At 63.8% G+C, this 14,054-nt stretch overlaps 2 protein-coding genes across 6 annotated transcripts in view; one reads left to right on the forward strand and one right to left on the reverse strand.

The window, feature by feature from the left end:
* On the reverse strand, positions 1-5,978 carry EMP3 (epithelial membrane protein 3 (MAM blood group)). Of its 2 annotated transcripts, none has more exons than XM_048832669.2 (5): positions 5,869-5,978; positions 2,597-2,682; positions 2,225-2,327; positions 1,439-1,579; positions 1-965 (listed from the first exon to the last, which is right to left on the reverse strand). In XM_048832669.2, the coding sequence occupies exons 2-5, from the start codon at positions 2,672-2,674 to the stop codon at positions 796-798; spliced, it is 492 nt and encodes a 163-aa protein (XP_048688626.2). In that variant the 5' UTR covers positions 2,675-2,682; positions 5,869-5,978; the 3' UTR covers positions 1-795. The 2 variants fall into 2 exon arrangements, with proteins under 2 accessions (XP_048688626.2, XP_074978531.1); XM_075122430.1 differs by lacking the exon at positions 5,869-5,978 and adding an exon at positions 4,620-4,642.
* ODAD1 (outer dynein arm docking complex subunit 1) overlaps positions 1,499-14,054 on the forward strand; it is a 21,732-nt gene continuing 9,176 nt past the window's right edge. The window contains exons 1-5 of one of the 4 annotated variants that reach the window (XM_048832585.2): positions 1,499-1,603; positions 10,154-10,356; positions 11,038-11,116; positions 12,369-12,468; positions 13,465-13,654. In XM_048832585.2, coding sequence (XP_048688542.2) covers positions 11,050-11,116; positions 12,369-12,468; positions 13,465-13,654 — 357 coding nt within the window. In that variant the 5' untranslated portion in view covers positions 1,499-1,603; positions 10,154-10,356; positions 11,038-11,049. Of the gene's footprint in view, positions 1,604-10,153; positions 10,357-11,034; positions 11,117-12,368; positions 12,469-13,464; positions 13,655-14,054 lie in introns of those variants that run through there. The other 3 variants (XM_048832584.2, XM_075122426.1, XM_048832586.2) reach the window with 3 other exon arrangements.

Genomic DNA, 14,054 nt, shown 5'->3' on the forward strand with positions numbered 1-14,054 from the left:
TAAGGTCACTTTTTTATTGTCCAAACGTATAAATGATGGAGCCCAGGCACGGGGCTGGACAGAAGCCGTGCACTGAGATGCTGCCGAAGGAAGGCTCCCCATAGCCCCCTGGGAGCCCAGAAATCCCCACCTCGGGGAAGAAGGGGTATCCCTTCCCTGGGACCACCCCTCTGGTGCCTGCCTCCTTCCTGAGGAGTGAAGGGTGCAGCACTGTGGAACTGCCACCTGTCAAGGAGGGGCGGACCCCAGATTTATAAGCCATGTTCTGGACTAGGGGCTGCGGCTTGGCTAAGCCCTGCCCCCCATCTCTGCCAGCCATGGGCAAGGGGTGTGACACCCCCCCAGATTTCTATGTGATGTTCAGGGGCGTGGCACCTAGATTTGTAAGGCATGGCCAGGGGCCCCATCCCCAGCGTGTTCAGCAAGATGATTGGACAGTGTCACCCCAGCCGGGGGGATCCTCTCCATGACCAGGGGAATGGCTTGGGTTGTCCCACCCACAACAGGCTGGGGAACAGGGGATGGCCAGGGGGCCTTGTCATGGGGGCAGGAGGGAGCCCTGGCCATGGGTGGGAGGAGAGCAGGTGCCCATGCAGAGGGGGACCCGACCCTGGGTGCCCCGGCACAGGCAAGGCGAAGGGAGCTGGGTGTGGCCAGGACAGGCTCCAGGGCCCCAGTGGTGTGTGACAGCCAGGCTGCTCTGGGGCAGGGGGAAGGGATCAGCCCATGAGGATGACTCCCCCACCCCAGCATGGGCCATGGTCAGGAGCAGCCCCCCCACGATGGGGGCAGGGGTCACTCCCTCTTGCGGAGGTGGATGTACATGATGCCACTGAGCAGCGCCAGGGGGAAGGCCAGCCAGGCCAGCACGAAGCAGTAGCCAAAGGAGCCGCCCGGCTGCCGGTGGTGGTGGAATTTGCTCACGTGGATGGCGTAGATCAAGGCGGCTGTGAACACCGAGAGACCTGCACCGGGGGTGAGGGGGGGACAACAGAGAAAGGAGGGGTGAGGGGCAGGTTCAGGCCAGAGCAGCCAGGCGTCCTGACTCCCAGCCCACCCCCACTAACCACTAGCCCCCACTTCCCTCCCAGAGCTGGGAATAGAACCCAGGAGTTCTAGTTCCCAGCCCCCACCTTCTAACCATTAGCCCCCACTCTCCTCCCAGAGCCAGGGATAGAACCCAGTAGTCCCGGCTCCCAGCCCCCCCCCCCCCCCACCACCACCACATTGACACCACTAGACCCAACTCCCCTCCCAGAGCCAGGGATAGAACCCAGGAGTCCCGGCTCCCAGCCCCCCCACCACATTGACACCGCTAGACCCAACTCCCCTCCCAGAGCTGGGGAGAAAAGTGGTGCTGTGACACGGCCCCCCTGGGGCAGGGTGCGGGGGCTGGTTACACAGGGCCCCCTTGCATGGCGCAGGGCTGGGCACTCACAGGCCAAGAGCTGGCAGACGCCGGTGGCGTAGAAGAGCCCCCCACGCTCCATGGTGTAGAGCTGGTACATGAAGAGGATGAAGGCGAAGCTGGAGAAGAGCAGAGCCAGGACCATGAGGGCTTGGACGGCATGGAGCCACTCTGGGGACCAAGGAACAGCCGCTGGTGAGACCACAGTCCCCTCGCCCGGACGTGGCCCCTCTGGGGTAAGGTGCGGGGTCTGGGTATACAGGGACCCCTTGCCCGGTGCCAGGATGTGGCCCCTCTGGGGTGGGCCACGTGGGCTGGGTATACAGGACCCTCCCCCGGTGCTGGGACGCAGCCCCTCTGGGTTGGGACATGGGGGCTGTGTTGTTTAGGGACCCCCCCCCGGCGCTGGGACGTGGCCCCTCTGGGGTGGGACACGGGGGCTGTGTGTTTAGGGACTCCCCCCCCGCACCCAGGGTGGGGCACGAGGTGCGGGGGCTGGGTATACAGGGACCCCTTGCCCGGTGCCAAGATGTGGCCCCTCTGGGGTGGGGCACGTGGGCTGGGTATACAGGACCCTCCCCCAGTGCTGGGACGCAGCCCCTCTGGGGTGGGACACGGGGGCTGGGTATACGGGGACCCCTCGCCCGGCACAGAGATGCAGCCCCTCTGGAGTGTGGTGCGGCTGGCCCAGAGTATCTGGGACCACCCCATCCTGTCAGTGCCCCCTGGCACTCCCCCTCATGCTTACCACCCCCTTCCCCCCCATCCCAGAACAACCCCAGCCATTCCCTGCCCCACTCCGGGACCCCCACTCACGGCTGTCGGCAACAGAGGCGCACACCCAGCTCTGGGTGCTGTTGTCGTACAGACAGTCGTACCACAGATTGACGGTCTCATCATCCGGCAGCACCCACCACGACTGGGGGGACAAGGGGGTTAGCACAGGGCCCTGAGATGGCCTCCCCTCCCCCTGCCTGGGGACTTGGGCCAGGGCACCTGGGTTCTCTCCCTGGCTCTAGGAGGGGAGTGGGGGCTGGTGGTTAGAGCAGGGAAGCTGGGAGCCAGGACTCCTGGGTTCTCTCCCTGGCTCTGGGAGGGGAGTGGGGGCTGATGGTTAGATCAAGGAAGCTGGGAGCCAGGACACCTGGGTTCTCTGCCTGGCGTGGGGGGGGCGGTGGGGCGTCTCACCTTGTCCAGAGTGGCAACGAAGAGCAGCACGAGGATGAGGACGTGCAGGCCCGTGATGGCAAAGAGGAGGAAGCTCATGGCGAGTGCTGGGGGGGGGTCAGAGATAGCGGGTGTCAATGGGGAACGTGCCCATGCCCAAACACCTCCTGAGGCCTGGGCCAGATCCTCACACCCCCCCTCGTCAGGACATCCCCCAGGCCTTTCCCCACAAACCAGCCAGGAGCCAGCCCACACCCCTGTCCCCCCGGATTCCTGGCTACCCCCCAGTCCTTCCACGCCCCCCTCCCCGGTCTCCTGCTCGTCCCCACGCACTTCCCGGTTCCAATCCAAAGGGGAAGACTAACTCTGAGGTGGGAAGTTCCCAGCACCCCCCCAGGCACCGTCCCGCCCCGAATCTCTGACTCCACTCCCCACCCCCCATGCACACACACAAACATCCCTCTGTCCCAGCCTCCCCTAATGGGTTCCAGATGCTTCAGGATCATGTGAGTGCTGGGTGTGGGACTGGATTGACCCCCACTCCCTTCCCAGAACCAGGCAGAGAACCCAGGAGTCCTGGCTCCCAGCCTCCCCATTTATGAGATGGCAGGGCGGGATCCCGGGGTAGATGAGCCCAGAGGTCTGATCCGGGGGGCAGGGAGGGGACAGGATACTGGGGTAGATGGGCCTATCAATTTAGCACTGAATATTTCGTCCTACTCAGGAATTCCCAATTTGTTCCTGGCCTCTCAGCTGGGGCATGTGGGAATCCCGCCCTCCCCCCCGGCTCCATCGGCCTCTGGGGTTGGGTTCAGGCCAGCTCCCCCCACCCCATGTTTCCATGTAGGATGGCACTTTATACAGGGACCCCCCGCCGGTGAATTGAGGCAGGCCAAAATGAATCAGTTGGGACTGTGGCAGGGTTCACCCCCAGTTTGTGGGGGAAATAGGAAATATTTACAGAGCACAGCCTCAGTATTACAGCTCGTTTCAAACATGCTGCATCCGTGAGCACAGCACCCCCTAGAGTCTGTGCTGACTGGGGAGAGCGCCCCCTGCTGAGCCCCCCGCCCTGCTCCCCACAGCCCAATGCCCCCTGCCCCGCTCCCTGCAGCCCAGCGCCCTCTGCTGAGCCCCCTGCCCCTCTCCCCGCAGTCTAGCGCCCCCTCCTGAGCCCCCTGCCCTGCTCCCCGCAGCCCAGCGCCTTCTGCTGAGCCCCCCGCCCCACTCCCCGCAGCCCAGCACCCCCTGCTGAGCCCCCCGCCCTGCTTCCTGCACCACAGCGCCCCCTGCTGAGTCCCCCGCCCCCTGCAGCCCAGCACCTTCTGCTGAGCCCCCCGCCCTGCTCCCCACAGCCCAGCACCCCCGCTGAGCCCCACGCCCCGCTCCCCGCAGCCCAGTGCCCCCTCCTGAGCCCCCTGCCCTGCTCCCCGCAGCCCAACGCCCTCTGCTAAGCCCCCTGCCCCAGCACCCCCTGCTGAGCCCCCTGCCCTGCTCCCCACAGCCCAGCGCCCCCTGCTGAGCCCCATGCCCCACTCCCCACAGCCTAGCGCCCCCTCCTGAGCCCCCTGCCCTGCTCCCCGCAGCCCAACGCCCTCTGCTGAGCCCCCTGCCCCTGCCCCAGCACCCTGAAGCCCAGCGCCCCCTGCTGAGCCCCCTGCCCCACTCCCCACAGCCCAACGTCCTCTGCTGAGCCCCTGCCCTGCTTCCCGCAGCCCAACGCCCTCTGCTGAGCCCCCCGCCCCAGCACCCCCTGCTGAGTCCCTGCCCACTCCTTGCAGCCCAGTGCCCCCTGCTGACTCCCTGCCAGCTCCCTGCAGCCCAGCATCCCCCGCTGAGCCCCCCGCCCTGCTCCCTGCAGCACGGCACCCCCCATAGGGGCACTGGGGGCCACTCTGAGTCACAGTAACCCCCTCAAAGGCAGCCCCAGCCCTGCCCGGCAGTGCTGGTGACCGGCCTGGCTCCCAGCCCGGGGCCGTTCAGCCACAAGTTAGTATTTTCTGTTCTAAATCAAGACACCATTGAAGAGACACAAACAACTGACCATTGATTGCAGTGGTGATGGCCTGGCTGGGACTGGCTGCCTCACTGAACGGGCCCAGGGCCTCTCCCCTCTGGGCGCCGGCTCCCATCCGGTCCCAGGGCAGGGGACAGGCTGGCTCAGGGGGGCAGGGAATGGGGCTCGGGGCCTTTCTCCTCTAGGGGGCGCCGGCTCCCATCCAGCCCCAGGGCAGGGACTGGCTGGCTCAGGGGGGCAGCGAATGGGGCATGGGGCCTTTCCCCTCCAGGGGGCGCCAACTTCTATCCCACTGTGGGAGTCCATTGGTCTCAGCCCAGCTCCTAGTGGGATGGGGGTCCACAGACACCAAGCAGAGCAGAGTCCAAGGGCTGGATGGATCCAGAAACAGGGCCCTCCTCTAGGGCTGTATGCACTTTGGGGGCAGGGGTTGGGCGGACTGGGGGGGGTTGGTGTTCATGGGGGAGGGGCGCTGCGTGTGCTGGGAGGGATTGGGTGGGCTGGAGTGGCACTGTGTGCTGGGGGGGGAGTTGGGCGTACCTGGGGGCGCTGCGTGTGCTGGGGGGGATTGGGTGGGCTGGAGTGGCACTGTGTGTGCTGGGGGGGAGCTGGGTGTACCTGGGGGGTGCTCCGTGTACTGGGGTGGTTGGGTGGGGTAGGAAGGCACTGTGTGGCGGGGGGGTGTTGGGTGTTAAGGGGGGGCGCTGCATGTGCTGGGGTGGTTGGGTGGGGTAGGAAGGCACTGTGTGTGCTGGGGGGGGTGTTGGGTGGGGCGCTGCGTGTGCTGGGGGAGGGGATGCTGTGGGCGGGAGGGGCTACCAGAGGCCGCATAGCGCCCGGGGCAGGGGTTCAGGGGTTGTTTCTTCCCCTCTAAACCAAGAGCATGGAAGTTGGGGGGAGCAGCCAGAGTCCTGGGACCGCCCCCCCGCACAGCAGCTAGTGCAGAACTTTTACACTCCGCAAAGAAAACGTCCAGACAGAGACCGACCGACCGACCGACCCACAGACAGACAGAGGCATCTCCCCTCCTGCAGGGTGGTAAAGGGGCAGGACCCCAGCAGGGCAGGGAGTTAAGGGGGGCAGGTCCCCCAGCGGGGAGTTAAGGGGGAGAAGGTCCCGCAGCAGGGAGTCAAGGGGGGCAGGGGGCAGGTCCCCCAGCAGGGAGTCAAAGGGGGCAGGTCCCCCAGCGGGGAGTTGGAGGGGGGCAGGGAGCAGGTCCCCCCCAGGACAGAGTGAAAGGGGGCAGGTCCCCCCCGCTGGAGGGGGTGGGGGATACCTGGCGCTGCAGAAGGGCTGGGGGGGGTCTCTCCTCTTTCGCGCCGGCTGCCTCTAGCCCTCTCTCTCTGCCCGTCTGAATCCTCCTCCCGCTCCCCAGCCCTACCCCTGGCAGCCGCCCCAGCAGGGAGGGGCCGGACGGGGCTGGCGTGTGTCTGGCGAAGTACAACCCCCTGGATTTCCACTCCCCGGGGGGGGCATCCCCGAACGCAGGGGAACCCCCAGAGCGATCCACCCCCCTCAACGTGGTAACCCCCCAGAACAATGCCCAGCATCCTCCCCGAAGACTTTGCTGCCGGCCAAAATCATTCCCCCCAAGCCCCCCGCCCCAGGTAAAGTCGGGAAGCAAACTGCAGGAGTTTGTGCCCCGTCATAAAAGACCCCCCCAACATTTGAACAGAACCCGTAAATTTCACTCCACCACTGCAAACCCCCCCACAATGGATGGCAGATGGGAAGGGCTATGGGACACTAGTCCCCCGGGGCCAGCCAGGGACCCCAATCCTGGACAGCAAAGAGGGCAGGTTAATGGGGTCTGTGAACCCCACTTTTAAAGAGTTAATAAGATTCCCCCTCCCCTGGGCAACTGGGGCTTTCACTTCCCCATTGAGGTTTGCACAAAATAAGGAGCCCGTGCTGGGGAACTAGGAATAGAAATAAACAGCTCTTTATCTTGGGGAGTGGTTAAAACGCAGGGACGGGGGCTGGGAGCCAGGACTCCTGGGTTCTATCCCAGCACTGGGAGTGGAATGGGATCTAGAGCTCAGCAGTGAGCAGAAGGCAAATACCCATGGATGCAGCTGCCCCTCCCCACCCTGGCTTGGCTGTTGCGGGGGGCCCTGGTGGCGACCCCAGGTACCTCAGGCAGAGAGCTCAAGGGGGCGGAGATGGGGCAATAGGAAAGCAGACCCATGTATCATCATCTCCGCACTCAACATCCTGTCCCCTGAACCCGCAGCCCAATCAGGCACATGGTGCCCTGGCAACAGTCATTGCAAGCAGCATGGCAACCGCTGTGATGGGACAAACACAGATGGGCGGGTGGGGTGGTCGGGTTTGGTGGTTTCCTGTGCTGGGGTGTTGCGTGGTGTGTGTGTGTGTGGGGGGGTGTGTGACCAGAGGCCCATGAGTCACACAGCCCCCAGCAGCCCAACCCACTTCTGGGTGTATTCACACAGCTGTACCAGCACCCCGCTCATACACCTGCCCCCCCATCTGTTGCACCCTGCTTCCCGGTGCACCCCACCTGCCCAATGCACCTGGCTCCCCCAGCTATGCACCCCACCCACTCAATACACCTGCCCCCAGCTATGTACGCGCCTCAGTGCACACTGCCCCAATGCACCCAGCACCCCAGCTGTGCACCCCGCTCCCCAAAAATAACAAGGAGTCTGGTGCCACCTTAAAGCCCAAATAAATCTGTTAGTCCTTAAGATGCCACTGGGCTCCTCGTTTTTGTGGATACAGACTAACACCCTACCCCTTGATACCCACTCCCCAATGCACTCAGCCCCCCAGCTGTGTATCTCCCCTCAACCAATGCACCCAACTCCCCCAGCTATGCACGTGCCACAATGCACCCAGCCCCCCAGCTGTGCACTTGCTTCCCTATGCCCCTGGCCTCCTACCCGTGCACCTGCCCCCCCCATCCGTGCACCCTGCTTCCCAAGGCATCCAGCACTCCAGCTGTGCACCCCACTCCTCTATGCACCCGCCCCCCTCAGCTATGCACGTGCCCCATGCATCCACGGCTCCCCAGCTGTGCACCCCACTCCTCTATGCACCCCACCCCCAATACACCATCCCCCTAGCTGTGCACGCGCCCCAGTGCGTCCAGGGCCCCAGCTGTGCACGTGCCCCAGTGCTCCCAATCGCAGCGCTCCATCCACTTCCCAGGCCCAGCACACCGCTCCCGTCCCGACTCCCGCCACAGACCAGGGAGGGAGGAATCGCGCATGCGCGGGGCGCCCGCTGGAGGACGGGGGAAGCCGAGAAGGGCGGGGTTTGCGCACTGGGCGAGGCCTCGGTGGAGGGTGGGGGGAGGAGGGAGGGAAGCTGTTGGGACAGCGCATGCGCAACATCGGTCCATCTTGCTCAGGGTGGTGATTTGGGAGTCTGGGGGTGGGAGTGACGCCAGGCTCCGCCCCCTGAACTAGCCACGCCCCCTTGCCTCTCCTGGCCTCCTGGTGAGACACCCCATCACCCCCAGGGCAGGGTTTGGGGCCTTGGCGTGACTTGGCGGGGCCTTGGTGTGAGCTGCCGGGGCCTTGGCGTGACGGGGCTTTCATGTGAGCTGCCGGGGCCTTGGCATGACGGGGCCTTGGTGTGAGCTGCCGGGGCCTTGGCGTGACGGGGCTTTCGTGTGAGCTGCCGGGGCCTTGGCATGAGGGGGCTTTCGTGTGAGCTGCCGGGGCCTTGGCATGACGGGGCCTTGGTGTGAGCTGTCGGGGCCTTGGTGTGAGCTGCCGGGGCCTTGGCATGAGGGGGCTTTCGTGTGAGCTGCCGGGGCCTTGGCATGACGGGGCCTTGGTGTGAGCTGTCGGGGCCTTGGTGTGAGCTGCCGGGGCCTTGGCATGAGGGGGCTTTCATGTGAGCTGCCGGGGCCTTGGCATGACGGGGCCTTGGTGTGACCTGACGGGGCCTTGGTGTGAGCTGCCGGGGCCTTGGCATGACGGAACTTTCATGTGAGCTGCCAGGGCCTTGGTGTGACGGGGCTTTCGTGTGAGCTGCCGGGGCCTTGGCATGACGGGGCCTTGCTGTGACCTGACGGGGCCTTGCTGTGACCTGACGGGGCCTTGGCATGACGGAACTTTCATGTGAGCTGCCGGGGCCTTGGCATGACGGGGCCTTGCTGTGACCTGACGGGGCCTTGCTGTGACCTGACGGGGCCTTGGCATGACGGAACTTTCATGTGAGCTGCCGGGGCCTTGGCATGACGGGGCCTTGCTGTGACCTGACGGGGCCTTGCTGTGACCTGACGGGGCCTTGGCATGACGGAACTTTCATGTGAGCTGCCGGGGCCTTGGCATGATGGGGCCTTGGTGTGAGCTGTCGGGGCCTTGGCATGATGGGGCCTTGGTGTGAGCTGCCGGGGCCTTGGCATGATGGGGCCCTGGTGTGAGCTGCTGTGGCCTTGGCATGACGGGACCCTGGTGTGAGCTGCTGGGGCCTTGGCATGACGGGACCCTGGTGTGAGCTGCCGGGGCCTTGGCGTGCCGGGGCCTTGGCGTGACCTGATGGGGCCTTGGCATGACAGGGTCTTGGCATGACGGGGCCTTGGCGTGGCATGATGGGGCCACTGGGGCCTTGGCATGACCTGCTGGGGTCTTGGTGTGATTGGACGGGACTTTGGTGTGACCAGCTGGAACCTTGGTGTGACCAGCTGGGGACTTGGATGGGGCCTTGGCATGATGGCATGACCTGCCATGTGCTTGGTGTGACAGGACTGTGGAGTGATGTGGCCTTGGTGTGACCTGTCAGGACCATGGTGTGACTTGATGGGGCCATGGCGTGACATGATGGGGCCTTGGCTTGCCATGGCCTGCTGTAGCTGGGGTGTAGCGGGAGCTTCTGGGGCCATGGTCAGATGGGATGGTGTCTTGCTGTAACCTGATGTGCTTTGGGGTAATTGGGCCTTGGCGTGACCTGATGGTGTGTTGGCATGACAGGAGGGGGCAAACATGGGACAGAGTATTAGCATGGCCTGAGGGCGCCGAGGTGAAATGAAACAACCCTGAGCAGCAATGGCGCCCCCTGTGGTCGTGACAGAGCAGCCATCCCATCGGGACACAGAACCGCTGGGGAAGGGGGCAGTGTCAAGTGTCCTCCCTCACCCTGTGGCCCCAGCTCTGCTGTCCCTTGGCTCCTCCCCCACATCCTGGCATCCCCCACCCCAGCAGGACCCAACCCCAACCTGCCATCCCTGGTACAGGCACCTGGGGGCTCCCTGGCTTGGAAATAAATACCTCCTGAGTCCCTGTTCATCCATCCATCGCACCCCTCTAACCACTAGGTCCCACTTCCCTCCCAGAGCGGGGATAGAACCCAGGAGTCCTGGCTCCCAGCCCTCTGTCCCCCCCTGCAGTGTAGACATTCTGCATGGCTGGGGGCGGGAGGGATGGGGGTGTGTTTGTGGTTGGAGTGGGGTGGGGAGGGGGGAGAGGGGATGGGTGTGGGGTGGAGTGGGGGAAAGGGAGGTGGGAGGTTGGTGGGGGGAATAAAGAGGATTTTCCAGCATGGCTCTCCTGTTCCCCCTAATCTGACACGCCCTCCTTTTCTCCCCCCAGGGCTCTGTCCTCTCCCCTCATTGGCTGAGGTATTTCTGCTTCCTGGAGACGGTTGCTAACAACTCGGGCAGTGCAGGGTAGTGGGGACCGGGATGCTGGCAGGCGAGGAGAGGCCAGGAGTGATCCCCGCACCTCCCTGTGCCTGGCACGGGCTGCCCCGAGCCCACTGACCATCCCCCCCGGACTGGCTGCCGGAGAGTGAGGTAAATCCCTGCACCCAAGGGTGGGGAGTACTGGGGCTAGGAAGGAAATTGGATCCCAGATCTCCCCCCACCCTGAACCTTCCCCCCAAACTCTCCCCTGAGCCTCCAAACCTTCTCCCCAACTCACCACCGACCCCCGAACCTTCTCCCCAACTCACCACTGACCCCTGAACTTTCCCCCTAAACTCTCCCGAGTCCCCCGAACCTTCCCCCAAAACTCGCCCTGACCACCTGAATCTGCCCCCAGCCACAGAACAAACCACCTAATCCTTTGCTCCCAAATGACCGCCTCCCAAACTCCACAGCTCCCTGAACCTTCCCCCGCAATCCCACCCCACCAACTCCTTAAACCCTCCTAGCCTATGCACCAACCCCATGCCTTCTCCAGCCCCTCCAAAGCACGAGGTGGGGGATGGGGGCAGCGTTAGCCTCGGCTCGCGACGCCCCACCCCAGAATCAGCCACATGCCTGACAGCGCGAGGGCTGCTCCAGAGCCTCAGGAGGTTACCCCCTCTCCTGATGCCCCAGTGCTGGGCTGGGCACCCCCGGCGTGCCCCCAATGTCCAGCCACACCCCCTGCACCCCCGTCTCTCTCTGGGCCGTGGCAGCCGGGATCCAGTTAAAAGCCCTCTCTCTCTCTCTCTCCTCACTGTTCTTTCTTGGCCACCTGTCGGCGAGGAGGAGGAGGAAAAGATGCCACTGCACCGATCCGCCTCAAGTACCCGCTCGGAGGGCAGCGACCTGGACCTGGAGGGCATCGGTAATGGCTCTGCCCCAGGGCTTTGTGGGAAGTCTACGGGTTGGCATCTCCTGGTTGCCAGCAGACAGAATGGGAGCTACCCCACTGCCTCCGGCTTGGACTTGCTGCCGCTGCCCTCAGCGTGGCCCCGCCCCCTGTACTCTGCCGCCCAGTGCCCATGTGTGGCCCCGCCTCCTGTGCTCTGCCCCCACAGTGATTCCTGTACGGCCCCTTCTCAGTGCTCTGCCCCCTGGTACCCACCCCATGGCCTTCCCGCCCCATGCACTCTGCATGGCCCTACCCCCAGCATGGCCCCATGCCCAGTACTGCTGTGTGGCCCTACCCCCTGTTCTCTGGCTCCAGTGCCCCACAGCATGTTGTTCCAGTGCTACATGGGGCTCCCCACTCATGACCCTACCACTCTGCTGCCCGCCCTGTTTTCTCTCCCTGCCCCACATCTCTGTCCGACCCCTGCCCCGTGCCCTCGGTCCCAGGAGCTGGTGGTAACAATACCCTGGCCCTCCCAGCACTACCCCATCAGCCCAGCCAGGGCAAGGGGTTCCCCCCCATGCTGGGGGACGTGTCCTTCCCTGCCAGGATGCCAGAGGCTGTGGGGAAGGCATCTGGGAGGGGGGCAGCAAGGCTGGTGGCCAGAGGACCAATCCTGCCTCTGGGGATGGGGGCAGCACCTCACTTAGCCAGATCACTGCACTTAACGGACTTTGGATTGACCCCAGGGGGCTGAGATCAGAACCTGGTCCTGCCCCCATTGCAAACAGGAATGACTCCAGATTGACCCCAGAGGGCTGAGATCAGAACCTGGCTCTGTCCCCATTGCAGTCAGGAGTGACTCTGGATTGGCCCCGAGGGGGGTTGGGGCTGAGATCAGAACCCGGCCCTGCCCTCTGCCTTTAGCCCCTCCGATCCCCAGATATCCAACTCTGTCCTGGCATGGGGCATTGTCCCATGGCTGGGATGACGCCAACGTTTCACTCCAAGATGTGGAACCTTGGAAGTGGGACCTTGGTATGATAAGGGGTCTTGGCGTGATGGGATGGGGTATTGGCATGACAGGGTGAGGCCACGGCAGACCTTGGCATGACATGATGAGGCCTTGGCGTGACGGGGCATGGCCTTGGCGTGATGTCACGGGGCCTTGGTGTGACAAGACAAAGAATCTTGGCCTCAGATGACAAAGGCCTCAGACTCGTCTGCTGCCTTCTCTAACTATTCCCTTCCTCCCTTTTCTGACCCCCCCATCTCACGCCCCCAGCCGAGAGTGAGCTGGCCAAACTGCAGCGCCAGTTCCGGCTGCTAGCAGGCGACCGCCATGCCTACACCCTGCAGTCCCAGGAGACCATCCGCAAACAGCTGTAGGTACCCCCCTGCAGTCCCTGGGGCCAGGGTCATCGGGCTAGGGCAGGAGACCTGAGAATGATCCCTGGGGCCCAGGTCACCGAGCTGGGGCAGGAAACCTGGGAATTATCCCTGACAGCAGGGTCACCGGGCTGTGGGGAGGGGCCTGGGAATGATCCCTGGGGGTGGGATCACTAGGTTAGGGGGAGGGACCCAGGAAAGATCCCAGGGGTTGGGGTCACTAGGCTGGGGGGCAGGTTCAACACACAAACCTATACAACGCAACGAACACTCCCCTCACGCTGTAACACAGACTGACGCACTCCCCTCTGCACACTGATGCGTTATTGATGTAACACTCAGCCCCCTAACAACCCACGTGGACCTAGCAACACTCCCCACCACCTCACACACACACTAGGCTGAGTCACTGCCCTCTGCCCTCCCCCTTTCCCATGCTCACACTTGCTCAGACAAGATCACACACACGAGTCCCACACTGGATCACACACAGTGGATCACACAGATGCATACAGTCAGACAAGCTCACACTAGATCACGCTCGCACATTTGAACACCCACACTCTCGAACACCCACACTCTCACATTAGATCAAACCGTAGCTTACACACAAACCAGGTGACCCAGACTCACCTGCCCACAAGATCCCACGTTAGATCTCACTTGCACACAACACTGTGCAGACACCAGATCACACAAGATCCCACCAACACATGACAGATCACCATAGATCACACACGAGATCTCTCTGACACCCACCAGATCACGCACACACCATCTCCCACCTGATCCTGCACACTGACACCCACCAGATCACACACACAATCACACACACTAGCTCCACACCCTCCAGTAGCTCCAGCCCCTGCCGCCTCCGCTTACCCTCCACCCTCCGCCATGGGGCCCCACCACTGCCACCATCCGGCGCTGCCCACCACCCGGCGCCTCTCCCTGCCCCCCATCTCTGCTGGACACCCTGGTGTCTCCAGCAGGGCCGACCTGCAACGGCTAGAGAAGGAGCGGGAGGGGCTGCTGCGGGAGCTGCGGGTGGCGGAGGGCCGTGCCAACAGGCAGCGGGAGCAGGAGAAGGCTGGCAGCCTGCGTGCCCTGCTGCGACACCAGGACCAGGTGGAGGAGCAGGCGGCCGCGGAGAGGAGGACGGTGGCGCAGCTAGACCATGAGGTACCATTGGCCTGGGAGGGTGGTGTAGTGGTTAGAGCAGAGGGGCTGAGAGCCAGGACTCCAGGGTTCTCTCCCTGGCTCTGGAAGGGGAGTGGGATCTAATGGTTAGAGCAGGGGGGCTGGGAATCAGGACACCTGGGTTCTCTCCTGGCTCGGGGACGGGAGTGGGGCTGCGGCAATCAGACTGTGTCCCTGGCAGGGCTCCCCCTTCTCCTGTTCCTTGGTGAGTGGACAGGGTGGGGTGGGGTTGGAGGGGAGGCTTGGTGTGGCTCTTCCTCTATCCCACAATGCTATGTGGGGAATTACCCACAAGGCCTTGAACAATTTCAGAAAGGGGAACTAAACATAAATGAGGAGGTTAGTGAAACAGAAATTAAAAGGTACAGTGCCAAAAATAAAA

Source organism: Caretta caretta, chromosome 23, assembly GCF_965140235.1.
Source record: "Caretta caretta isolate rCarCar2 chromosome 23, rCarCar1.hap1, whole genome shotgun sequence".
NCBI classification, from domain to species: domain Eukaryota; kingdom Metazoa; phylum Chordata; order Testudines; family Cheloniidae; genus Caretta; species Caretta caretta.

Coding starts and splice junctions, on each gene's coding strand:
- EMP3 (XM_048832669.2), bottom strand. CDS start 2,674: ATGAGCTTCCTCCTCTTTGCCATCACGGGCCTGCACGTCCTCATCCTC. Junction 2,328..2,596: donor TCGTTGCCACTCTGGACAAG/GTGAGACGCCCC, acceptor TTGTCCCCCCAG/TCGTGGTGGGTGCTGCCGGA. Junction 1,580..2,224: donor CGCCTCTGTTGCCGACAGCC/GTGAGTGGGGGT, acceptor CTTGGTCCCCAG/AGTGGCTCCATGCCGTCCAA.